This window comes from Pleuronectes platessa, chromosome 17 (genome assembly GCF_947347685.1).
Source record: "Pleuronectes platessa chromosome 17, fPlePla1.1, whole genome shotgun sequence".
In the NCBI taxonomy this organism is placed as follows: Eukaryota; Metazoa; Chordata; class Actinopteri; order Pleuronectiformes; family Pleuronectidae; genus Pleuronectes; species Pleuronectes platessa.
The window spans coordinates 2192922-2219273 of NC_070642.1; the positions used below are offsets into that span (position 1 = coordinate 2192922).

Below are 26352 nucleotides of genomic sequence, written 5' to 3' on the forward strand. Positions count from 1 at the left end.
ATAGACTTGATGGAGCTGTTATCTTGCTCAGCTCTGAAAAACACACTATAAAACTCCACGGATAGTTTTAATTCAATATAGTCCTTTGCACAATTTTCAGCATTATACTATAATAGCTATATTATCTTGGTGTGGACTAATTTTGAATGTCCAAACAGGAAATTGATTTGACAGCATGGGGCAGCTGAGATTACATGCCAGCCAGCCCAGTACCGTTTATGATCATCCCAGCAGCAGTCAACACGGAGCCCGGGCACGGCAGAGTGCACAGCTGCAGCGGTGTGTCTTTGAACAGTCCGGACCAGAGCTAGTCAACCTGAAGCTGCTTTGTTACGGACCATACTCGTGCTCAGAACGGTCCGGTATACAGATGTTAGCAGCTGTGCAGGATGAATCCGCTAATCCGGTGTAATAGTCTGACGTCGGAGCATCGTTGTATCAATGTACTGGATCTAACGAGCTACGGCCGGACAGTGGGCGACATGACGGAGGAAGCGACTATCCGCCAGCAAAGCTCGGAGAATAACTCCGTGAGCAGCAGCGAGTGGGACATGGCAAATGATGTGTTTTTGTCCAGCTACGAGGACAGTGCTGCTGCTGCTGAGGACCAGGATCCAGCGCAGCCCGTCTTGGAAAGACACCTGCCGCTGTTATCCCAGGGTGGCATGATGCTGGGCCTGACCGGGGAGGAATATCCGGCCTCATCTTATCTGGATATGGACCCAAACTATACTGAAAGTGATGGGAACGTCGCAACCCATAAGCGCATACGGTCCAACAGCTCCAGGCACCGCGGTGACATCGTCACGGAGCTGGGGCCAGAGGAGGTCCGCTGGTTTTACAAAGAGGACAAGCGGACGTGGAAGCCATTCGTCGGGCACGACTCTTTAAAAATCGAGATTGTTTATCGGAGATTCTGCGAGCAAAACCCAAACAAAGTCAAACGTCCCGTAGATCCCACCGAGGCCGAGGGGAAGGAGACGAGCATGTCCTACGAGATCGAGTCGGAAAGCGGGGCTGGGAACGATGGAGGTGTCCGGGCGGAGCCGCCGGTGAATCGGGGCGGAGGACAGCGGCGCTCGGCGTCAGATGAGGTGAAGGATCAGGACGACATCAGTGTGGAGGCAGTGTGTGTCAGAGGGGGGCTCTATGAAGTGGACATCAGAGAGAAGGAATGCTATCCCGTTTACTGGAACCGTGAGTATGCCAATGTTTTATTTATCATGAGTAACTCACTGTTATTAGCAATGCTGGCACACTGCTGGGCCAACTCCGTTTCTTTAACTATGATAAGAAGTCCCATTATCTATGGAAGCCAATTTTCGCCACATTGATGAAGAAAAAAAATAATTGTATCTCATAATTATGACTTAGCATCTCATTATTATGAGATAGTATCTCATTATTATGACTTACTATATCATAATTATGACTTGGCATCTCATTATTATGAGATAGTATCTCATTATTATGACTTAGTATGTCATTATTATGAGACAGTATATCATTATTATGACTTAGTATCTCATAATTATGACTTAGCATCTCATTATTATGAGATAGTATCTCATTATTATGACTTAGTATCTCATTATTATGAGATAGTATCTCATTATTATGACTTAGTATCTCATTATTATGAGATAGTTATCACTTAGTATCTCATAATTATGACTTAGCGTCTCATTATTATGAGATAGTATCTCATTATTATGACTTAGTATCTCATAATTATCAATCAATCAATCAATCAAATTTTATTTGTATAGCCCATATTCACATATTACAATTCGTCTCATAGGGCTTTAACTGGGTGTGACATCCTCTGTCCTTAACCCTCAGCAAGAATAAGGAAAAACTACTAAAAACCCTTTTAACAGGGTAAAAATACATAGAAACCTCAGAGAGAGCGTCCCAGTACGGACAGAAGTGCAATAGAAGTGCAGGAAAACATCATCAAGATTAAAGTCTTCAAGATTAAAGATTAAAGTCTCTAGCAGCATTTGATGAGGGTAAGCATCCCGAAGGACAACCCCAACATGACATGCCAAGCAGTCCCGCTACAATCACAGTCCATGGTCAGCAACCAGCAGGACCACGATCCACCATCCAGATCAGAACGCCACTCCAGTCCTCAGTCACCGTCCACCGCCACCCACCACGAGCCGCCGCCGCGGTCCTGGTCCAATGCCCGTACCCGATGCCAACGCGACACAGGGTCCGCCACCACCACCACGATCAGGCCACACGACACAGAATCTGCCACACTGGGTCCACCACCACAACCCCTGGTGCGCGATCAACAAACCGCAATCCATGGTGCGGCCACAGAGGCCCTGGATCTGCGGATGATAAAGCCAAGGGATTCCGGGGAAGGGGGATAGGGATGGAGAAGAGGAAGGAGAAGCTGGAAAAAGAAGCTCCGTGTGTCATGTGTCATAAAATAGAACAAGTAACGTTCTGCCGCACTAATTAGCTCTAACTATAAGCTTTATCAAAAAGGAAGGTTTTGAGCTTCTCTTAAACAACAGATGGTGTCTGCCTCCCGAACTGAAAGTGGTAGTTAGCAGAGGAGCTTGATGGCTAAAAGCTCTGGCTCCTACTCTACTTTTAGAGACTTTAGGGACGACAAATAGGCCTAAATTCTTGGAGCGTAGTGCTCTAGTGGGCTTATAAGGTACTAACAGCTCTTTAAGGTAAAAAGGCGCTATATTATTAAGGGCCTTGAAGGTGAGGGTTCTAGATTTAACTGGAAGCCAGTGTAGCGATGCTAATACTGGAGAAATGTGCTCTCTTTTCTTTGTTCTCGTCAGGACACGTGCTGCGGCATTTTGGACAAGCTGTAGAGTCTTTAACGACTTACTGCTGGAGCCTGATAATAATGAATTACAATAGTCCAGTCTCGATGTAACAAAGGCGTGGACTAGTTTTTCTGCATCTTTTTGCGAAAGGACATGTCTGATTTTTGAGATATTACGCAAGTCGAAAAAAGCGGTCCTAGAAATTAGTTTTAAGTGACTATTAAAGGATAATTCAGGATCGAAGATCACTCCCAAGTTCCTGACTGTTTCATTGGAAGCAAGGGCAATGTCGTCTAGCGCAGCTATATCATTAGATAATGTATCTCTAAGGTGTTTGGGGCCAAGTATTATAACCTCTGTTTTGTCTGAGTTTAATCAGAGAAAATTGCGGGTCATCCAGGTTTTTATGTCCTTGAGACATGCTCGAGGTTTAGTTAATTGATTACTTTGTTCAGGTTTTATTGACAAGTCCAACAGTGGAAATTTACCGAGTGTGTCCTGATAATGTTTCCTAGTGGAAGCATATATAATGAGAATAAAATTGGGCAGAGCACAGAGCCCTGTGGAACACCATGGTTAACTTTGGTGCGCACAGATGACTCATCATTGATTTGCACGAATTGGGAGCGATCAGAAAAATACGATTTAAACCAGTTAAGGGCGGTACCATTAATGTTAATTAACTGTTTGAGTCTTTGTAATAGAATTTGATGGTCAATTGTGTCGAATGCTGCACTGAGATCTAACCGAACGAGGACAGACACAAGTCCCTGATCTGAGGCTATTAAAAGGTCATTAGTGACTTTTGCCAAGGCTGTCTCTGTGCTGTGATTGGCTCTAAATCCCGACTGAAAGTCTTCATACATATTATTTTCCTGGAGAAACTCACACAGCTGATTGGCTACCACTTTTTCTAAGATTTTAGACATGAAGGGGAGATTAGATATTGGTCTGTAATTGGCTAAAACCTCTGGGTCTAGGGTGGGTTTTTTGAGAAGGGGTTTGATTACTGCTATTTTAAAGGACTGTGGTACATAATCTGATGATAATGACAGATTGATTGTGTTAAGTAACGAACTATCAATTAGGGGCAGAATTTCTTTAAGTAATTTTGTAGGAATGGGATCTAAGATACAGGTTGTTGGTTTAGAACCTGAGATTATTTGGTAAACTGATCACAGGTGATCAGAGAGAAGCTGTCAAAGTAATGGGTAGGATTCTCAGCCGTTTCTGAGATCTCTGTTGTTGGGAGGGTATTCGTGCCAATTGAGGGCAGGAGATGGTTTATTTTATTTCTAATAGTTAGAATTTTATCATTAAAAAAGGTCATAAAGATATTGCTATTTAGGGATCGAGGAATACTGGGTTCGGTGGAGGTGTGACTCTCTGTCAGCCTGGCTACAGTGCTGAAGAGAAACCTGGGGTTGTTTTTATTCTCTTCTATTAGTTTTGAATAGTAGATAGCTCTTGCTTTGTGGAGAGCCTTTTTATATTCTTTAACACTATTCTTCCAGTCTATGAGGTTTTCAACATGGTTGCTGGAGCGCCACTTCCTTTCTAGTTTTCTTGATAATTGTTTTAACTAATTTGTCTGGGAATTATACCACGGAGCTAATTTACTATGTTTGACATTTTTTTTTTTAGAGGGGCTATTGAATCTAATGTTAATCATAATGAGTCTGCAGAGCTATCGACGAGGTGGTCGATCTCAATGGAGCTCGTGTTTTTAAAGAATTTGTTCTTTATATCTACGGTTAATACGGGTTTAAATGTAATTGGAATTATTTCCTTAAAGGGGACATATTATGCCCATTTCACCACAGTTGATATGGCTCCTTGGGGTCTTAATGAAATGTCTGTAGCATTTTTTGGTAAAAAAACAACAAGGATCATTTAAAACAGCACCCTTTTTACCCTGTCTAAAACAGCCTTCCTCAGATTGACCTGTTTTGGGTGCCCCGCCCCCCCCTCTCACCGCCCCGCCCCCCCTCTCACCAACAACCCATCCCCCTTCTCACTGCCCCGCCCCCAAAACACACACACACAGACACACACAGACACACATCTTGAATCTCCCCTTAGCATATTTAAGGTTGTTAAAATCATTTTAAGTCACTGTCCTACACATATATTTCTGTATCTGTTTGTTGTGTTTCTTCATTGAAGCTACAGTTTTCAAACTACTACACCTTCTGATAAAGATGTACATTATTTAAATACATGCATTAGATATGTGTGTATACACTATATAATTGTATGTGTATATTTATTCATACAGGCCATGTACTCTGAGCGCGCGCACACACACACACACAGACACACACACACAGACAAAGGGATCGTGGGGGGCTACAGCTTTGGAGGCTAACACTGCTGCAACTTTTGCGGCGAAATGCACTTAAAACCCCGGGTATGAGTTTATTTTAAAGCGAGCGACGGAGGCGGCAACGAGCTGCTGGTGACCGGCACCGGTTCGTGCAGCTTGGGGTGCGTGGAGCAAATCTGTACGGGCCACAAAAGTTATAAGGCGCAGCTCTCTCCCCCCCTCCTCCTCCTCCTCCGCTTCGCCGCCCGGGCATCAAAGGAGAGGCTGTCCGCTGAGCGAGCGCCTTAGCACGGGTACAGTGCAGCCGGAGACCGGGATGGGGGGTCCTGGAACAAGTTCCGATGCTATTTTCTAACAAAGACAGACACACACAGAAGCTAGGACTCGGGTTAGCCTCCGAGTGCATTGTTTTCTATGTATACTTGCTGCATGCACGGGGCGCCAGACACACACACACAAGCTACGACTCCGAGAGCATTGTTCCTCCACTCCGGAGCCGAAATGGGATCTCTCCCCCCACCTCCCAGTCAGATGCTTCCCGGCCGGGGTTCCACATGCAATACTGCTGTAAATACGTTCACAAGCAGCCATTCCAGAAAGTGCTGCAACTTTAAACACAAACTAACAGCAAACTAGCCTTAGCCCGCACCTGCTAACCGTAGCGGGACACACACAGGGGACACACAGGCTGGAGATTTGTCACAGATCGATAATGATCAATGATGAAAATGAGACATACCCTGCAGACGTGGGGGACCCTGAGCCGGTGAGACGTGTCCGGCTCTCAGGTGTGTGAAGTCAGCGGGAGCATCGCCTGCCTCGCAGTGAGCCGCCCGGGTACAGCCGGGATCCAACCCGCTACCGAGCACCTGGCAAGCCGGGCACTGATTGCTATGAGGCTAACGCCATCTAGCTTACATGTCACTGTCGATTACCGAAACAAAACAACAGCTTTTCTAGTTGAAGACACTCACTGCGACACGAGACACGCACTGTCAACGCTCCCCTGTCCGTGGGGAGATCAGTCAGGCGGCTGCTGCCAACCTTAAACAAACACCGACACGTCCACCAGAACCCAGCAACCCGACATCCCCTAATGAGCCCGAGCTGAGGAGGGGGCTTTGGCATGTGACTTACTCCGACCGCAGGCTCTGCTTCTCGGCCAGATCTCCGCCTCTCATCCCGCTCACCGGCTGGTTAGCGTCCCCCCTCGGCTAGCTTCCCAGCTAACACCTGCCGCCTTGAGCTGAGGAGGGTGCTGTGGCTCGTAACGTAACCTGGTCTCCTCCTCCACCAGATCTCCGCCTCCGGGGGGGGGGGGGCTATGCCAAGTAGACCGACTCTGACGTCAATTCTGCTCGTATTCCCATTCGACGCACTCTATGGTATAGTTTCTTACATAAAGGAACCACAACAAATCGCGGGAGTTTTTTTTTTTCATAGTTTTTGGGATGGTAGACATGCCAGATACCCACGTTAACGTGTAGAAGCACTACAAAAGTGGATTTTTCATAATATGTCCCCTTTAAATTTAGACATCTAGAAAATTTGTTTTTTATTAGTGGCATATATTCAGTTATTGAAAAATCGAAGGTTACTAAATTATGGTCTGATAGAACTGGATTGTGCGGAAGTACTGTTAAATGTTCAATTCCGACACCGTACGATAATACAAGGTCAAGTGTGTGGTTACAACAATGAGTAGGTTGGTGTACACACTGACTGAAACCAATTGAGTCTAGTATTGAACTAAATGCTACGCTAAGGCTATCTTTCTTATTGTCAACATGAATATTAAAGTCAACAACAATAATAATTTTATCGGTCTTTAGGACTAAGTTTGATAAAAACTCAGGGAATTCCGTTAAAAATTCAGTATAAGCTTTGTAGCTGAGTTTAGGTTTAGGATTAATTGATAGACTGCAGTTAAAAATAGCAGCAACTCCACCTCCTCGCCCAAATTCTCTGGGAACCTGTGAATTTATATGACTGGGGGGAGTAGATTCATTTAGACTGACATATTCATCAGGATGCAGCCACATCTCAGTGAGGGATAATAAATCTATGTTGTAATCGGAGACTAGTTCATTAACTAAAATAGCCTTAGTTGACACTGATCTAATGTTTAAAAGACCACATTTAAAAGTCTTAGTTCCCTGTGTTGTTTCAGAGGTTATTTTAATTTGTATTAGATTATTGTGTGGAGTTCTCGCTCTGTTATTGTTTAATTTCAATAATTTAATCGGACGGTGGACAGACACAATCTCTATGGGGTTTTGTGACTGATCCAGAGGGAGCGCAGTGAAGTGTTTAGCACTGTAGCTCTGCTTCCTGGTCCCAACTATGGGTTGTAATGTTATAGACTGATTAATATTCCTAGATAAGAGAGCTGCTCCATCCCAAGTGGGATGAACGCCGTCTCTCCTAACAAGACCAGGTTTTCTCAAAAAAGTTTGCCAATTATCTACAAAGCCCAGGCCGTTTACAGGACACCACTTCAACAGCCAGCGGTTAAAAGATAACATGCGGCTAAACACGTCATCACCTGTTGTATTAGGGAGCGGGCCAGAGAAAACTACTGTGTCCGACATCGTTTTTGCGAAAGCACACACCGACTCCACATTAGCTTTAGTATCTCATTATTATGAGATAGCATCTCATTATTATGACTTAGCATCTCATTATTTTGACTTAGTATCTCATAATTATGACTTTATATCTCATAATTGTGAGATACTGACTGCAGGGTCTGTCGTTACGTCTCGTATTGTGTGGAGCGGAGGACTACGTGAACACGGTGTTTAATGTTTCATGAACTCAAACAAACATAAAGTAAACATCAGTCCTGTACGTGTCCTAATGACTCAGTGCTGGGGTTAAAGTGTAAAGTGAGCGCAGGACAGAGGGGAAGTGATGCGGAAGCAGACTCCGACACATACAGGACGACCGGACGCTTAATGAGCGGGTAAAAGTCAGCCGCAGGTTCGATATTCGCTGGATATTCGTTTTTCATTTACCCCGCAATCAGCTTAATCAACCCAATTGCATTTCATTACGGCTGTAGTTTGTTGAGGACAGCATAGGACACCGTATCAACAAAAATCACAGTGACATGTTGCTCCTATCGATATCTGTGCGAGAAAAGCTCTTAAATCAACGTCCTGGCTGCTGTCTGTTTTAGGGACCGTCTACAAATTACACCCCACAGACTGGTGGCATAAACGTTTCCATGGAATTGTTTCAGGAAAGAAATCACCACAAATCACTTGAAACATATTTTCTCATTCTGATTGCTGTAGTACTTGCCAATGGTGGGCTTTTACTTACTACGGGTCATTATTTGTTGATATTTTGCATAATGGTGGAACAGGATGAAATTAATAGCTAAAATATTCACCAAAAATCAATAAAAGTACATTTTTTCATTCTGATTGCTGTATAACTTGCCAATGGTTGGCTTTTACTTACAACGGGTCATTATTTGTTGACATTTTGCATAATGGTGGAACAGTATGTAATTAATCGTTTCAAATATTCACCAAAAATCAATAAAACTAAATTTTTTCAATCTGATTGCTGTAGTACTTGCCAATGGTTGGCTTTTACTTACTACGGGTCATTATTTGTTGAAATTCTGCATTATAGCGAATGAGGATGCAATTAATAGTTTCAAATATTCACCAAAAATCAATGGAAATACATTTTCGCATTCTGATTGCTGTAGTACTTGCAAATGCTGGGCTTTTACTTACTACGGGTCATTATTTGTTGAAATTGTGCATTATAGCGAATGAGGATGTAATTAATAGTTTCAAATATTCACCAAAAATCAATAAAACTACATTTTTTCATTCTGATTGATGTAGTACTTGCCAATGGTGGGCTTTTACATACTACGGGTCATTATTTGTTGAAATTTTGCATTATAGCGAATGAGGATGCAATTAATGGTTTCAAATATTCACCAAAAATCAATAAAACTACATTTTTTCATTCTGATTGCTGTAGTACTTGCCAATGGTTGGCTTTTACTTACTACGGGTCATTATTTGTTGAAATTTTGCATTATAGCGAATGAGGATGCAATTAATAGTTTCAAATATTCACCAAAAATCAATAAAACTACATTTTTTCATTCTGATTGCTGTAGTACTTGCCAATGGTTGGATTTTACTTACTACGGGTCATTATTTGTTGAAATTTTGCATTATAGCGAATGAGGATGCAATTAATAGTTTCAAATATTCACCAAAAATCAATAAAACTACATTTTTTCATTCTGATTGCTGTAGTACTTGCCAATGGTTGGATTTTACTTACTACGGGTCATTATTTGTTGAAATTTTGCATTATAGCGAATGAGGATGTAATTAATAGTTTCAAATATTCACCAAAAATCAATAAAACTACATTTTTTCATTCTGATTGATGTAGTACTTGCCAATGGTGGGCTTTTACTTACTACGGGTCATTATTTGTTGAAATTTTGCATTATAGCGAATGAGGATGCAATTAATGGTTTCAAATATTCACCAAAAATCAATAAAACTACATTTTTTCATTCTGATTGCTGTAGTACTTGCCAATGGTTGGATTTTACTTACTACGGGTCATTATTTGTTGAAATTGTGCATTATAGCGAATAAGGATGTAATTAATAGTTTCACATATTCACCAAAAATCAATAAAACTACATTTTTCATTATGATCGCTGTAGTACTTGCCAATGGTGGGCTTTTACCTACTACGGGTCATTATTTGTTGACATTTTGCATTATAGCAAATGAGGATGAAATTAATAGTTTTGAATATTCACCAAATTTAATGATTCAAAACAATTAGTCAAGGGAATTTCAATAGAAAGATTAAAATACATCTGTCTTTGGAACGCATCATGATAGAGACATGCCGTTTTTTTGCGTTTCAAACCTCTAAAGAAAACTAGGGATAGGTTCAATCATAACCTTTGAAACCTACACCACAAACCTGCATTTTGGAGCCCTATCAAGACTTCACCTTGAACAGCAACTCCAATTTGAGGGGAAAGAAGGTCATAGCTAAGGTAAGAACTTATATTGGATACTGTCATATCAGTGCCTTTGTTAATCTTTCAATGTGACTATTGTGTCTGTGTTTTTGAATTTTTGAACTCACTTGAGTCCAAGCTTGGCCAGGGATAACACAGATATTCATAAGTTGAATTTAATACCTTTTTAGGGAAGCTTATTGCATTCACTTGAGTGAAAAAAATATTAATTTTATCTCATAATTATGCGATACTTATCTTGTAATTACGAGAAAAGTATTGCATAATTACGTGATAGTATGTCATTATCATGAGATAGTACCTCATAATTACGAGAAAGTCACTCATAAATATCACTGCAAGATAATTACGAGATAATAGAAATGACAAAATAGTATCTCGTTATTGTGAAATAATTACAAGATAATATAAAACCCATTATACATTTAAAAATACAGGCAGATTTGTTGTATTTCAATTTCAAACCATGCACTTTTTAAACATCTGATTGAATAAGGCTACAAAATAATGTAGACCGATGTAAATATTAAGGGCAACCATGACTGTAGTATATAGACACCCATATCTGGTATAAATACTGATTCGTTTCCTATTATATAGCATGGATAGGGATTTAGTGACAAAGGGCTAATTTGAAGCTTTGATAGTGGGCCAAGATGATGTGGGGCCGCGTTGCGACGAAGCGGACGCGCGAACACGACAAGCATGCCGCCCCGTGATTGGCCCTGGCATCTGCCCGAATGCCAGACCGTCCAGTCCGTCACTGGTGTCAAATGAGTGTTCTTAGGAAATTTGAATTTGAAATAATTGATCATTGTTTTGCTTTAGGTAAAGGCATCATGCAAATGAATTATCTTTAATAATACAGTATTCTTTCAATTTAGAAAATGACGAAACAAAAAAAGAGAAAGATAGCATCTCAAAGAGACTTATGGGAGGTAGCAGGCGGCTTGGAGGCCGTGGTGAGTGAATTTTCCCTGGTTAACCTGCACGGGGCCACCTACAGTTCAGATGTTTGGTCAGAGTTATGCCTAACACTCTTTGGAAATGAAGATAAATCCCCAAAACACTGGTTGTGGGTGATATGGAACAACAATAGAAGGGGACTCAGAGATAGAGTCCGTGATCATACCAATATGAAAGGCCTAGATTCAACTGCCAAAGATCAAAAGACGGAAAACAAAGAGGTAGCGTCACATGGGTCGCATGGGTTTGAGGCAGTGATTCAAACATCCAGGGCAATATCGGAATTGGACAATCTGGATGAGGCAATAGATCTGCCTGAGCCCAACCACAATATTTCCTCTCCGTCTGCCTCCCCATCCTCCAATCCGACGTCCCGATTTGACCATCCTGGGAGAGAAAGGGAAATCCAGTTTGTGGCCGAGATTTTTTCTGGTCATTCAGATACAGAAATGCACGGACACCTAGAAGACAGGATTGAAGGCAGTAATCATAGTTCAGAAGATTCTTCTGTGGTTAAAACATCCAAGGCAATGACTGACTTCAACAATCTGGAAGAGGAGCCCAAATACAATGCTGCCTCTCCATCGTCTTCTGAAAGACAGAGGAAAATCCGAAGGGTCGGCACTGTCCCGAGAAGATTTCGAATCTGTTTGGATAACAAATCCTGGAAAAAAATTAGACCACAGAAAGGGTATCACAAATTGAAACAGTCTTGGACACATGTTTTGTATGATAAATTGCTGTGTACCTGCTTTTAAATACCAACACATTAGACCGGCAAATAGCAGAAAAAGAAATTGTCCATACTTTCATGCAAAAGCGGTGTGCACATTTCCTTCCTGCAAAGCAGTTTATACTTTCACAATGGCTAAAAAACCCTCAATAAAAGAAAATAAAGTGTTTTTGACAGTGTGCCGCCATGGAAATGTGTGTCACCTGAAACAACACACCAGGAAAAGACAGGCGTCAAACGTTAGGAGAGGGAAAATTGCTCAAAAAATCAAAGGTGGGCTCAGTAACACCTACTACAAACTCCTTAGCCAAACCCCTCACGAGGATATAAGGAATGGGAACATGACTAGATGTCTTAATAGAGGCATCTTAAATGCAATTTCTTGCGAAGTCAGGAAAAGTCTGACCTTACATGATAATGTTGTGATGGAGGTGCTTCTCACTCAGAACATTATGAGAGAATGTGACACAGACTTTGTTAATTTCCCTGGATACATCCAGAACTTTCAAGCCGACCCATTTGCCACTCATATGTACAGTGAGACAGGGTTAGGGATTTTGGTTGCACATATGAGGAGGAAGGAACCAGTAAAACTGTACCTGGATGCCACAGGGAGTGTGGTATCCAAGATCCCAGACCAGAAGAAGCGTGTTTTATACTATGCACTTGTTTTACCTGGACATGGTCGTGGTGCACCCCCCTTGCCTGTGGCAGAGATGCTAACCAACGACCACACTGTACCCTCGATTGCCTACTGGCTCTTGCAGTTTCTCCACACTGTTCGTAAATTCACTGTGCTGACAGTTCGCCAAGTGGAGACAGACTTCAGCTGGGCGCTGATGCAGGCTGTTCTCCTATCCTTTAACAAGGAAAATATTTGCACCTATTTGAGGAGATGCTTCGCCATCAGCCAGGGCAAACGGCAGATGAAGGCCATCCAGAAGTATACTGTGCTCCACCTTTGCTCGGCGCATGTGCTCAAGGCCATTAGTGGAATCATTGAATCAAGCACGTGACTGATAGAGGTCACAGAGAATTTTTGACTTTTGTGTTTGCCAGGCTGCAGAACACACAAAGTCTGAATGAGGCCATCCAGGTGTTCAGGGCCCTGTGCATCATTTTGTTTGCAAAAAGGAATTTACCTGTTGTAATAAACAGTGTGGAGGAGCTGAAAGAGATGATACAGTCAGTTAACTTTGATGTATTGTCAGAGGACCAGGTCGATGCAAAGACCTTCATGACCTTTGAAGACCTTGAAGCTGTCGATTCCAGGACGATTGTCGGCACGTCTCCGTTTTCGTCTGTCTTCCGACGCATCTCTGATGATGCTGCCGAAGCAGTGGATTCAGAGCCAAATGAAGAGGAGGACAATCTCTACTACTGCCCTGCCATAGTCCAAACACTCCTGGAGTGGGCTGATGTTGGGGGATCTGTCACGCCATGCTCCACGCCCAAACAATCCAGGGACAAAGGAGAAGGAGACGAGGGACACAAATTGCCACGTGGAGGCATGGTTCGGGATTGTGAAGAACCACATCCTTTTAAAAAAGAAACGAATGCGTCCTGGAGCGTTCCTCAGAAAAATGCACACATCCCTTCATGGCAGGTATGTGGAGCACAGGCTAGGAAATGAACTGCCAGATCAGCTGATTTCCATAAAGGGCAAAATAAACGACATCAGCCTTTCAGAAGAGGCATGGGCCAAAAAAAATCACATGGAAGCAAGTACCAGCTCTAAATCCAGGTCAAAATATTATGCTGCCCCTACCTCAATGCCTACACCAAGAAAAACAAAAAAAAAGAGGTTGCAGAATAGGTCCAGTTCCAGGAGGTCCAGTTCCAGGACCTGGTGAAAACTCGGACAAGGAACTCTCTGGCAATGCTGAGGAGCCATCAGAAGAGGCCAGTGAAGATGGTGAAGGCAGTCATGAAGCCACATCAAGCGCAAAGGCACAAGAGTCAGAGGTATGTTTTTAAAATATATGTATCTTTTTAAATCATCTTAATTTATATTTATTTTGATGTATTTCTCCACACTGTGTGTGTAATTTCCACTCATGAAGTAATTTGCTTCGTTGATTTTATGGGAGTTATTTGTGATTAGTGCTTGCAAAATAGTTTGATTGTATTTAATGAATAAGTGGTTTGTTGACATTGTCCTATTACCTGACCTAGACACAGACTCTTTGGAAAAGGAAGGGGACTGAGATTGTCATTGCAACTGTTAGGACAAACAATGGTAACTCAATAATTTGCCTGAGGCATAATGACCTCATCTCACTAAGGCCACACAATCTGCTTAATGGTGAGGTAGGTGAACATGCTTTTTTCACACACATTAATATGCAAAAAAAATATTCCTACTGTCCATAAAAGGGAATTTATTTCTCAAATGCATTTCTAGGCAATGGAGTTTTTCATTCAAGCCACTCTTTCAAGGATGGGGGGTGTGCGCCGACTGTATGTGTTACATCACTTCGTCATTGGTGTAATTTTGTTCGGAGAAACCTCACAAATCTCAAGGCAAAGTTTAAAGACCGTAAGTACAGAATGACTATGAATATGTGAACTCAGAACAATGATAACACTGTTCTGAAGAATTTCAAAATTTGAAACTAATTTGTTATCAAATAATGTCATAGGTGGACTTTGATCAGTACGATGGTGTGATTGGATTTGTTAATGTAAACAACAACCACTGGAAGTTTGTGGTGAGTAAAATAAGTTGACAAACCAAAGTTAAATGTAATAGGCGGGTCATTCCTTCATCATGTATGTATTGTGAATGATTTTTTATGTGTATCCCTTGGCAGTACCTTCATGCTCCAACAAGCCAAATATTCATCATTGATCCTGCTGACCCTGAGATTGATCTGGAAGAGACCAGGAAAGCAGCAAAACGCTTCCGGTAAAATATTTGTATTTACATCTTCCTCTCTCCGTTGACAGTACCCATAGTATTATTTTCAGATAATTACGGCACCCATTTTATCAGTCACTATGGCCCACACAATGGTCACACTTCTGTTTTTTAACAGCAAATACTTTAGGACAAGGTTTAATCTAAACGGACAAAAGGATTGGTTGACCTTGGCATGGAAACCTGCCACCATTTCCCACACAACACAGAGAGATGGAACTAGCTGTGGAGTCTTTGTCATGGAGGTGAAGTAAAGCATCTCAAACCACCACCTTTTGTTTTATCCCCATGAACCTTCATGTGTCAGATTCTTCCATTTCAATAATCATGACTGTCTTTAAAGGCTGTTAATATATTCACAAATATTGTTATTTTCTGTTAAGATGGCAAGACAAATAATCCAAAGCTTTCCAGCAATTCCAGAGGAACTCAACATTGATTCTCAATGCAAAAACATTGCACGTTTAAGAGAAGATATGGCAGAGGAGATGCTTCTTGCCGCAGGTAATGTAAAGAAGTTGTTACTATACAATGTCTAATTGATGATACATTTCAAATGTATCAATGTGTAAATTACACACGCTATCTGTTCACATAGGTTAATTTCTGCTCGTTTATAATGTGAAAAAAATTTCAGAGGTCCAAAATGGATTTCTGCTGTCAATGCGGAATGAAAGTTCCTTCGGCCTTCGAAATCCAAACAAAAGACATTCTTTGGGTAAGTATCACAAGTTCAGTGATAAAATATCAATTGCATGAAAAAACCGTGGAGTTAATGTGCCTGGGTTTGTGGTTTCTACAGATCGAATGCGGAAAATGCAACAGATGGTTCCATGCATCTTGCCTTGGAATGACAGCTGCCAGTGTTCCAGAGAAAGACACTGCATGGTATTGTGAAATTTGCCTCTAAGATAATAGGGGTATACATATTGAAATAGTCATGAATGTTTGAAGATTCAATCAAAAAATGTCTAAGTCTATTGGTCATATGCTATTCATGACAGTTCTTGTTCTATATTGTTCATGTTTATCCTACAAAGTTGGATCATTTTGGGGCCATACTACCCTCTAGGGTTTGAAAAAACGAAAGAAAGCGAATAAGAAAATTAAGCTCAACAAAATTAAAGGGGAAAAAATACAAAGTAAGGGGACATTATTTAACCACGGACATGGGGTTACCAAAACAGGGGAATGTCTATTTTGACAACGAATTTTTGAGAAATTATACCATAATGTTATAAGAAATACGGTCACTGGCAGCTACATCAAAGCATAAGAAAATGTATTTTTATTCATCACTGGGCTTTGTTTTTGTTTAAGAGATAGCCCACAGCCATATTTACTAATCTGTTATTAAAAAATATCTTGTTAACAATGCCTTTTGTGTGTTTTTCATAATTACTCCCATCCTATTTCACAAAAAAGGTCACCCATAATAAATGTGAAAATTTCCTTTTGGTGAATATTTCAAACCATTAATTGCATCCCCATTCGCTATAATGCAAAATGTCAAAAAATAATGACCCGTAGTAAGTAAAAGCCAACCATCGGCAAGTACTACAGCAATCAGAATGCAAAAACGTATTTCCATTGATTTTCGGTGAATATTTGAAACTTTTAATTGCATCCTGTTTCACTATTATGTAAAATATGAACAAATACTGACCCGTAGTAAGTAAAAGCCCACCATTGGCAAGTACTACAGCAATCAGAATGCAAAAATGTATTTTCATTGATTTTTGGTGAATATTTGAAACTATTAATTGCATCCTCATTCGCTATAATGCAAAATTTCAACAAATAATGACCCGTAGTAAGTAAAAGCCAACCATCGGCAAGTACTACAGCAATCAGAATGCGAAAACGTATTTCCATTGATTTTTGGTGAATATTTGAAACTTTTAATTGCATCCTGTTTCACTATTATGTAAAATATGAACAAATACTGACCCGTAGTAAGTAAAAGCCCACCATTGGCAAGTACTACAGCAATCAGAATGCGAAAATGTATTACCATTGATTTTTGGTGAATATTTGAAACTATTAATTGCATCCTCATTCGCTATAATGCAAAATTTCAACAAATAATGACCCGTAGTAAGTAAAAGCCCACCATTGGCAAGTACTACAGCAATCAGAATGCGAAAATGTATTTCCATTGATTTTTGGTGATTTCTTTCCTGAAACAATTCCATGGTGACGTCTATGTCACCAGTCCGTGGGGTGTAATTTGTGGACGGTCCCTAAAACAGATTGCAGCCGGACCGTAGATTACAGCGCTGTTCTTGCACAGATATCGATAGCAACAACTAATTTCGGTGTGATTTTTTGTCAATACGCTGTCCTATACTGTCCTCAACATACTACACCCGTAATATAGTGCAATTGTGTTGATTAAGCCGATTGCTGGATTAATCCGATTGCAAAACTGAATATCCGGCGAATATCCAACCTGCTGCTAACTTTTACCCGCTCTTTTAGCGAGCGTCTGCTCTGATCCTGGAGCAGCGCTGGTTATAATTATACAGCGGCAGCACATCGCTAAGACAATCAATGGAGCAGAAAACATGAATCGTTTATGTTATGTCTCTGTATCGATGCATAGTCGCCCACTTCTGCGAGTAAGGGGGCTGTCCCCGCTGCCGCTCAGCCACGGCTTCCCTAGTCTGTTATGCCCCGCCTACAATCCGTATCTCATAATTATGACTTAGCATCTCATTATTATGAGATAGTATCTCATTATTATGACTTAGTATCTCAGAATTATGACTTAGCATCTCATAATTATGACTTAGTGTCTGACTGAGGGTTGGCTGCAGCAGAGCAGGGAAGCCGTGGTAGAGAGGCTGGGAACTCAGTGAAGTGAAGATAAGGTTCGAGTTAATGACAAATACGCCGTCACTGTAACCGGAATACAACATTTGCAGGTAAAAGCATATGAGACTAGGCTAATGGCCGTTCAACAACATGGATAAAAGCTATGTTTTCCACCACTTTGACTGTAGTCTCACTGTAGTTTTTACAAAACAACAGTGCGCTGGTTAAGCTAACAGCAAATTTTTGTAGCTTAAGCTGTCTGTATGAATCCTTCCTGTTAAGCTTACAGTTTGTAACATTAGAACATGGTAAATTCTTGTAAATTTTGCTAAACAGTTTTTCTTATTATATTGACATTTTAGATTTGTTCCCGTTAAGATATTACTACGTTCATATTTGTTGCTGCTCTAGGAAGTGTTGGTTTAGATATGTTTAAAATAATCTTTGGATCTCATCCAGTTATGAATTTAGTCTTTTTTTATACAATCATCCCTAGCTTGTTTTCAGGTTTAGGAGATGGTTGTTCATGCTTGCAAATGTAAATGGAACTATCATTAGCCATAAAAAATTGCATGGAATTTTTTTAATTGAAAGGTGAAAGTTATTCTTACAAAAAGACACAGGGATTATGAAACTTACTGTTACAAAAATGTATTTGACCAAGACTTTACTGCAGTTACAGCAGCAGTGTGTCCTGAAACCTACTAGTTAGAGCCAGTGCCTCAGATGTCAAAACAATATTTTGTGACCTGTCTTTTACCTAAGCTAAATTTGGGGATACATCTGTATGTTCCGGTGCCTTTGAAATTCATATCAATATTATCCATGGTGCTTTGCAGAACACAGTAGTGGTGTCACAGATTTGACAAATGCAAAGGTAAAATGCCCCTACCCTACCAAAAATCATATAGCTCATCTATAGCCAAAGACTCTTCTTGTGTATATATGATATATGTATGATGATATCCTCCATAACTTTCCTTGTAATGCATGCTTACAGGATGGATGATCTAAGTGACTTCTTGAGAGAGAGAAATGTTCCTGAGGAAACAATAGAGACTCTCGAGCATGAGAAGTTACCTAACTTTCAAAGCAGAATATTCGAGTCAAACAACTGTTCTTGACATGACAATTTCTATTGCTTCTAAATTATTGTCTCTGAAAATCACCATGAGCTTTTTTAGCATTTTAGCATATAATCTAAATATTATCAAAAATTATTGGGTTATCTAATCATGATTACTCATTTTTAAACAAATCCTTTGTCCATGTTTAGATTGATACCAGCACCATACAGCTGATGACAGATGAAGAATTAAAGACATATTTGCCATCATATGGGGATCGCCTAGCAGTGTTAGGATTTTGTAGGAGGAAAGAGAACAGCCACACTCGCAAATCAAAGCTTTTTGAGCGACTGAAACAAAAACTGGTCAAAAGAAAACCTTGTGATGAAGGAGGCAGGAGCAGAAATCAAGGGGAGCTCTCACAACCATCTCAGAAAAGAAATGCTCTGAAGACAATAAGAAAAATAGAAATAGGATGGATGTATTCTGATGATGGAAAACAGCCTTTCAAGCAAGTGAGAGCCAAACGAGGAGGTGGAACAAGAAAAGTCAACATTTCAAAGGGGAGAAGTAGTCTGGGGCCCTTAACAGATTTCGAGTTAGATCTCAAAGATTATCAAGAGGTGACAGGTGACAATGTAATTACAGTTGGACAATTGTACACAGACACGAAACTCCCTCTTCTTACGTTTTATTTGACCACACAGAAAAAAACGATCAACACACAGCACAAGTTTGGCTCCATCTTTGGAGAGACAAGAGAGCTCTCAGAATCAGTCCTCCACTTTTTCTCTCAGTGTTTCTACAACACCGCCATCTGCTACATTTGAAACATTCAACCCTGAAGTAATATTTGTTGGAAACACTGCAAGTGATGACAATATTGACTTTGTATTATATTCCACACAGGATGGGCATGAGGATGTTTTTGAGAGCAGCGACGTTGTTTTTGTAGGAGACTTTTCTGAAAATGAGCAACAGAATTTTTATGACACTGCCTGTTACACCACAAACCACGCCATCCAGTGAAAGAGTGAAGAGAGTATTGGTTGTTCGTAGAGGGCAGGTACTGCCAGAGCTCATGGCACTTTCCTTGATGATGGACTTCAAGATGTTGACATCAAAATCCAACTTGTACTGCCAGATGGAACACATGAGATGGGGTATTATGATGGAGTAGTTGTGAGAGATTGTCTCTCAGAATTCTGGAATGAATTCTATGAACAATGCGCAACAGGAAATGCTCTTAAAGTGTCTTTTCTAAAGCATGATTTTGGACAGCAGCAGTGGGAGAGTATAGGTCGAATAATTGCTTTTGGATGGGCGAGGGAGAAATATCTTCCTGTGAAGATCGCACCTGTCATATTAGAGCAGGCTGCCTTTGGATATGCGAAGAGCAATGTAGTGGAGAATTTCGTCAAATACATGCCTGAGTCTGAGCGTACAGTGTTTGAATCATGGAGGTCAGATTTTAACAGTGTTGACCAAGAATAATTATTTGACATCCTGGACAACCACAGCTGCAGAAGGATCCCAACAGCCAGCAATGTCAATGAAATCCTCCAGGAGCTTGCCCACAAAAAGCTTGTCCAAGAGCCTGCCTACGTCATTGAACAATGGGCAAAAATACTCAGCCCAGCGGTGCTGAGCCATCAGGACCTTACAACTGTATACGAAGCGCTACAACCAACTGTGAGAAAGGTTGTTCAGTCTCTCACCTTCCCAGAGACAATGAATGTCCACCAGAAGCACATTCAAAAGTACCTTACCACATATTTGAGGAATGCTGATATGCAGCATCTGTGTTGGTTCCTAAGGTTCTGCACAGGGTCAGATCTATTCCTGGGAAAAGAAATTATTATTGATTTTACTCAGATTCAAGGTTTTCAGAGAAGACCTGTTGCCATTACTTGTGGCTGTGTCCTGGAGCTGTCAATCCATGTAAGACCAACTGTCCTGTTTGTTACCTAGATCATTTGTTAAGGATAACACCATAAATCATAATAGCATCATGCCATTGGAGATCAAGGAGGGCAAAGATTTACGTTTAAACAATTTGTTTTGGCCCATTTAAATGTCAAGGTCTATGCTTTTTTTTTTATGTTAAAAATTGTTATGTTAAGTTAACATTACAAAAGTAACATTCTGGCTGGCATAAGTTAATGTCAATTAAGTTTAAGGGTTAATGTCTTAATCCCAACAACCATTTTGTCTTAAAATATCTTGGTTATATCGTCAGACAAATCCAGTTACACACCTACAGCATGCTCATCATCATTTTATACGGTACATTTGTTCTTACACAGTTTGGATACTGAATAATATTTTTTGTTGACACATAAAGGCATAAAGGGAAGATAGGAGTATGTGTCAGAATATTTACACAAAATTAGTTGGGAGCTGTGAATTCAGTTGTACTGTGTAGTCATGTTCTTTTATTGTCAAAGTTTTGACAAATGTTGTACTGTACTGTTACCATATGGTGCATACTTTATGTAGCTATATATATATATGTTACGCCGATGATGCTCTTCTTTGTGCTCTTTGCATTTTCAATTAAGAAGCAGGAGGCAGCCCTGGATCTCATGTCTATAGTTTTGATCTGGTAAAATAAGAAATCCTCAGCTGCTGGAGTGGGTGTGTGTGTTTGTCTGCTTGGCTCTCTGTCTCTGTCTTGGGAATCAGTCCCCCCGCGCAAGATAACGACATTGCGCGGCTATTCACCTATTTAAGACCAGGGTGCTACTGACATTAACATATCGATTTATAACAGCTGATGACTCACATGGGTGGTGAATAACCAGCCCAAAAATGTACTATAGGTCTATGTATTAATTAATAATGAATAATACGATAACAGGATGTCTATATCAGCTTGCCAAGTGACAATCAGCAACATGGACAGGTCAGGTAATACAACTTTGGAAAAGCCTGCGGTGTACAACATTCAGCACCATGGACAGTGGCCTGCAAACGCAGACACCTGAGGTGCGTTCAGAATGGAATCACTGGTGTGATTTTATTCCTTTTGTTTCATTTAGCAGGAGCGCTGAAACCTAATCTAGTCACATTTAGAAATCTAGTCACATTTAGAAATTAATTACATTTAGTTAATAGAAGAGAATAAAAACAACCCCAGGTTTCTCTTCAGCACTGTAGCCAGGCTGACAGAGAGTCACACCTCCACCGAACCCAGTATTCCTCGATCCCTAAATAGCAATATCTTTATGACCTTTTTTAATGATAAAATTCTAACTATTAGAAATAAAATCAACCATCTCCTGCCCTCAATTGGCACTAATACCCTCCCAACAACAGAGATCTCAGAAACGGCTGAGAATCCTACCCATTACTTAGACAGCTTCTCTCTGATCACCTGTGATCAGTTTACCAAAATAATCTCAGGTTCTAAACCAACAACCTGTATTTTAGATCCCATTCCTACAAAATTACTTGAAGAAATTCTGCCCCTAATTGATAGTTCGTTACCTAATACAATCAATCTGTCATTATCATCAGGTTATGTACCACAGTCTTTTAAAATAGCAGTAATCAAACCCCTTCTCAAAAAACCCACTCTAGACCCAGAGGTTTTAGCCAATTACAGACCAATATCTAATCTCCCCTTCATGTCTAAAATCTTAGAAAAAGTGGTAGCCAATCAGCTGTGTGAGTTTCTCCAGGAAAATAATATATATGAAAACTTTCAGTCGGGATTTAGAGCCAATCACAGTACAGAGACAGCCTTGGCAAAAGTCACTAATGACCTTTTAATAGCCTCAGATCAGGGACTTGTGTCTGTCCTCGTTCTGTTAGATCTCAGTGCAGCATTCGACACAATTGACCATCAAATTCTATTACAAAGACTCAAACAGTTAATTCACATTAATGGAACCCTCTTAACTGGTTTAAATCGTACTTTTCTGATCGCTCCCAATTCGTGCAAATTAATGATGAGTCATCTGTGCGCACCAAAGTAAACCATGGTGTTCCCCAGGGCTCTGTGCTCGGCCCAATTTTATTCTCATTATATATGCTTCCACTAGGAAACATTATCAGGACACACTCGGTAAATTTCCACTGCTATGCGGATGACACCCAGTTATACTTATCAATAAAACCTGAACAAAGTAATCAACTAACTAAACTTCGAGCATGTCTCAAGGACATAAAAACCTGGATGACCCGCAATTTTCTATTATTAAACTCCGACAAAACAGAAGTTATAATACTTGGCCCCAAACACCTTAGAGATACATTATCTAACGATATAGCTGCGCTAGACGACATTGCCCTTGCTTCCAACAAAACAGTCAGGAACTTGGGAGTGATCTTCGATCCTGATTTATCCTTTAATTCACTTAAAACAAATTTCAAGATCCGCCTTTTTCCACTTGCGTAATATCTCAAAAATCAGACATGTCCTTTCGCAAAAAGATGCAGAAAAACTAGTCCACGCCTTTGTTACATCGAGACTGGACTATTGTAATTCATTATTATCAGGCTCCAGCAGTAAGTCGTTAAAGACTCTACAGCTTGTCCAAAATGCCGCAGCACGTGTCCTGACGAGAACAAAGAAAAGAGAGCACATTTCTCCAGTATTAGCATCGCTACACTGGCTTCCAGTTAAATCTAGAACCCTCACCTTCAAGGCCCTTAATAATATAGCGCCTTTTTACCTTAAAGAGCTGTTAGTACCTTATAAGCCCACTAGAGCACTACGCTCCAAGAATTTAGGCCTATTTGTCGTCCCTAAAGTCTCTAAAAGTAGAGTAGGAGCCAGAGCTTTTAGCCATCAAGCTCCTCTGCTAACTACCACTTTCAGTTCGGGAGGCAGACACCATCTGTTGTTTAAGAGAAGCTCAAAACCTTCCTTTTTGATAAAGCTTATAGTTAGAGCTAATTAGTGCGGCAGAACGTTACTTGTTCTATTTTATGACACATGACACACGGAGCTTCTTTTTCCAGCTTCTCCTTCCTCTTCTCCATCCCTATCCCCCTTCCCCGGAATCCCTTGGCTTTATCATCCGCAGATCCAGGGCCTCTGTGGCCGCACCATGGATTGCGGTTTGTTGATCGCGCACCAGGGGTTGTGGTGGTGGACCCAGTGTGGCGGATTCTGTGTCGTGTGGCCTGATCGTGGTGGTGGTGGCGGACCCTGTGTCGTGTTGGCATCGGGTACCTCTATTGGACCAGGACTGTTGCGGCGGCTCGTGGTGGGTGGCGGTGGACGGTGACTGAGGACTGGAGTGGCGTTCTGATCTGGATGGTGGATCGTGGTCCGGCTGGTTGCTGACCATGGACTGTGATTGTAGCGGGACTGCTTGGCATGTCATGTTGGGGTTGTCCTTCGGGATGCTTACCCTCATCAAATGCTGCTAGAGACTTTAATCTTTAATCTTGAAGACTTTAATCTTGATGATGTTTTCCTGCACTTCTATTGCACTTCTGTCCGTACTGGGAGGCTCTCTCTGAGGTTTCTATGTATTTTTACCCTGTTAAAAGGGTTTTTAGTAGTTTTTCCTTACTCTTGCTGAGGGTTAAGGACAGAGGATGTCACACCCTGTTAAAGCCCTATGAGACGAATTGTAATTTGTGAATATGGGCTATACAAATAAAATTTGATTGATTGATTGATTGATTGATTGATTGAGTTATAATAATGAGATCCTAAGTCATAATAATGAGATACTATCTCATAATAATGAAAAAGTATGTCATAATTATGAGATACTATCTCATAATAATGAAATACTAATTCATAATAATGAGATACTATCTCATAATAATGAGATAGTAAGTCATAATAATGAGATACTATCTCATAATAATGAGATGCTTAGTCATAATTATGAGATACTAAGTCATAATAATGAGATACTATCTCATAATAATGAGATGCTAAGTCATAATTATGAGATACTATCTCATAATGGGATTCTAAGTCATAATTATGAGATACTAAGTCATAATAATGAGATACTATCTCATAATTATGAGATGCTAAGTCATAATTACGAGATACTAAGTCATAATAATGAGATACTATCTCATAATAATGAGACGCTAAGTCATAATTTTTAGATACTAAGTCAATAATGAGATACTATCTCATAATAATGAGATACTAAGTCATAATAATGAGATACTATCTCATAATAATGAGATACTAAGTCATAATAATGAGATACTATCTCATAATAATGAGATGCTAAGTCACAATTATGAGATACTAAGACATAATAATGAGATACTATCTCATAATAATGAGACGCTAAATAATAATTTTTAGATACTAAGTCATAATAATGAGATACTATCTCATAATAATGAGATGCTAAGTCATAATAATGAGATACTATCTCATAATAATGAGATGCTAAGTCATAATTATGAGATACTAAGTCATAATAATGAGATAAAGAATGATTTCCTCATTTGTTCTATCTTAAAAAAAAAACAATATTGACATTTAATGATTTTATACATTGCCTAACATTAATTTTGTGTTAATTTGTTCAATAATCAAGTACTTTTTTCAGCTCTAGATTAATTACATAGTAAAAGACACATGAAAAAAATACCATCGTCATTTCTATCATTATGATTGTTATCATTAATCTCTTTATCTTACTATAATGCCAAGTTTGTTGATCGATCAATCAATAAAATCAAATTTTATTTGTACAGTCCGAATTCAGAAATATTCATAATAAATCCCAATTTCTCTCGTAGGGCTTCAGAAGGTGCGACATCCTTCACATTAAACCGTAACCAAGAGAAATCAAAAACTATATCACTGACAATTATGTTATCAAATGCAAGCATATCCAACATTGGGCTAAGCACAGAACCCTTAGGACCCCAGTGATTTGCTTTAGTGTGTGCAGATGACTCATTGTAAATTTGGACAAATTGGAATCGATTTGATAAACAAGATTTAATTAATGCCAATTTACTGTCCCAGTGTCTGTAGTAGGCTGGGTTAGAAAGATAGATAGATATAGTGCTGAGGTTGAATAGAGCTGTGTCTGTCTGTCAGTCTGACTTCAATGCTGAAGAGAAACCTAGATTTGTTTTTATTTTCATTTATTGATGCAGAGTAGTAGGCAGATCTGGCATTGTAGAGGGTCTTCTTCTATATTTTAAGACTTTCTTTTCAGGCTAAGTGAATTTCATTAAGATTGTTGACAGACCACTTCCTTTTGAGTATTTTTAAAGTTTGCTTTATTTAAATTTAATTTAAAACATGCAACTGGAATTATACCAAAGAGCTAATTTCCTAGGTTTTGAACTTTTTAAAAGGCGCTATAGAGTAAATGGTACATGGTCTGTATTTATAAAGCTCTTTTTTCGTCTTGATGACCTCTCAAAGAACAATTTTGCCATTCTCACACAAATTCATACAGTGCATCTATGTGCAGCATTTTCTTTATCATACATCATTCATTCTCTACTGGCACAGTTGTCAGGTGCAAATTTGGGGTTTAGTATCTTGCTCATGAGTCTGTAGTGCAGACAAGAGGTTAGGGTTAGGGTTAGGGTTATATTGAGGCATATGGTATTGAGTTATATGTCGATTTAATCATTTCCTTAAATTTTACCTACAGCACTATCTGATTGACATCTTTAGAAAAATGTTGATGCTAAAATTGTTGATCTTTTGTCAGAACAA

The 26352-nt window shown here is 40.0% G+C and overlaps 2 protein-coding genes across 3 annotated transcripts in view; both read left to right on the plus strand.

The window, feature by feature from the left end:
- ddhd1b (DDHD domain containing 1b) overlaps window positions 1-26352 on the plus strand; it is a 45765-nt gene continuing 19413 nt past the window's right edge. For both annotated transcript variants that reach the window (XM_053445658.1, XM_053445659.1), the window contains exon 1: window positions 1-1197. In XM_053445658.1, the coding sequence (XP_053301633.1) occupies window positions 390-1197 (808 nt within the window). In that variant the 5' untranslated portion in view covers window positions 1-389. The remainder of the gene's footprint in view (window positions 1198-26352) is intronic.
- Window positions 13482-16168, plus strand: LOC128460454 (uncharacterized). Its single transcript, XM_053445661.1, has 9 exons — window positions 13482-13838; window positions 14049-14183; window positions 14278-14412; window positions 14516-14584; window positions 14687-14781; window positions 14912-15038; window positions 15177-15297; window positions 15431-15511; window positions 15596-16168. Exons 1-9 carry the CDS (start codon window positions 13629-13631, stop codon window positions 15688-15690), a joined length of 1068 nt encoding a protein of 355 aa, XP_053301636.1. The 5' UTR covers window positions 13482-13628; the 3' UTR covers window positions 15691-16168.

Excerpts from the sequence above, each read along its gene's own strand:
- LOC128460454 (XM_053445661.1), top strand. The coding sequence starts at position 13,629 with ATGCTGCCCCTACCTCAATGCCTACACCAAGAAAAACAAAAAAAAAGA. Across the intron at positions 15,298-15,430 it reads GGAGATGCTTCTTGCCGCAG|AGGTCCAAAATGGATTTCTG; the intron begins GTAATGTAAAGA and ends AAAAAATTTCAG. Across the intron at positions 15,512-15,595 it reads AAACAAAAGACATTCTTTGG|ATCGAATGCGGAAAATGCAA; the intron begins GTAAGTATCACA and ends TGGTTTCTACAG.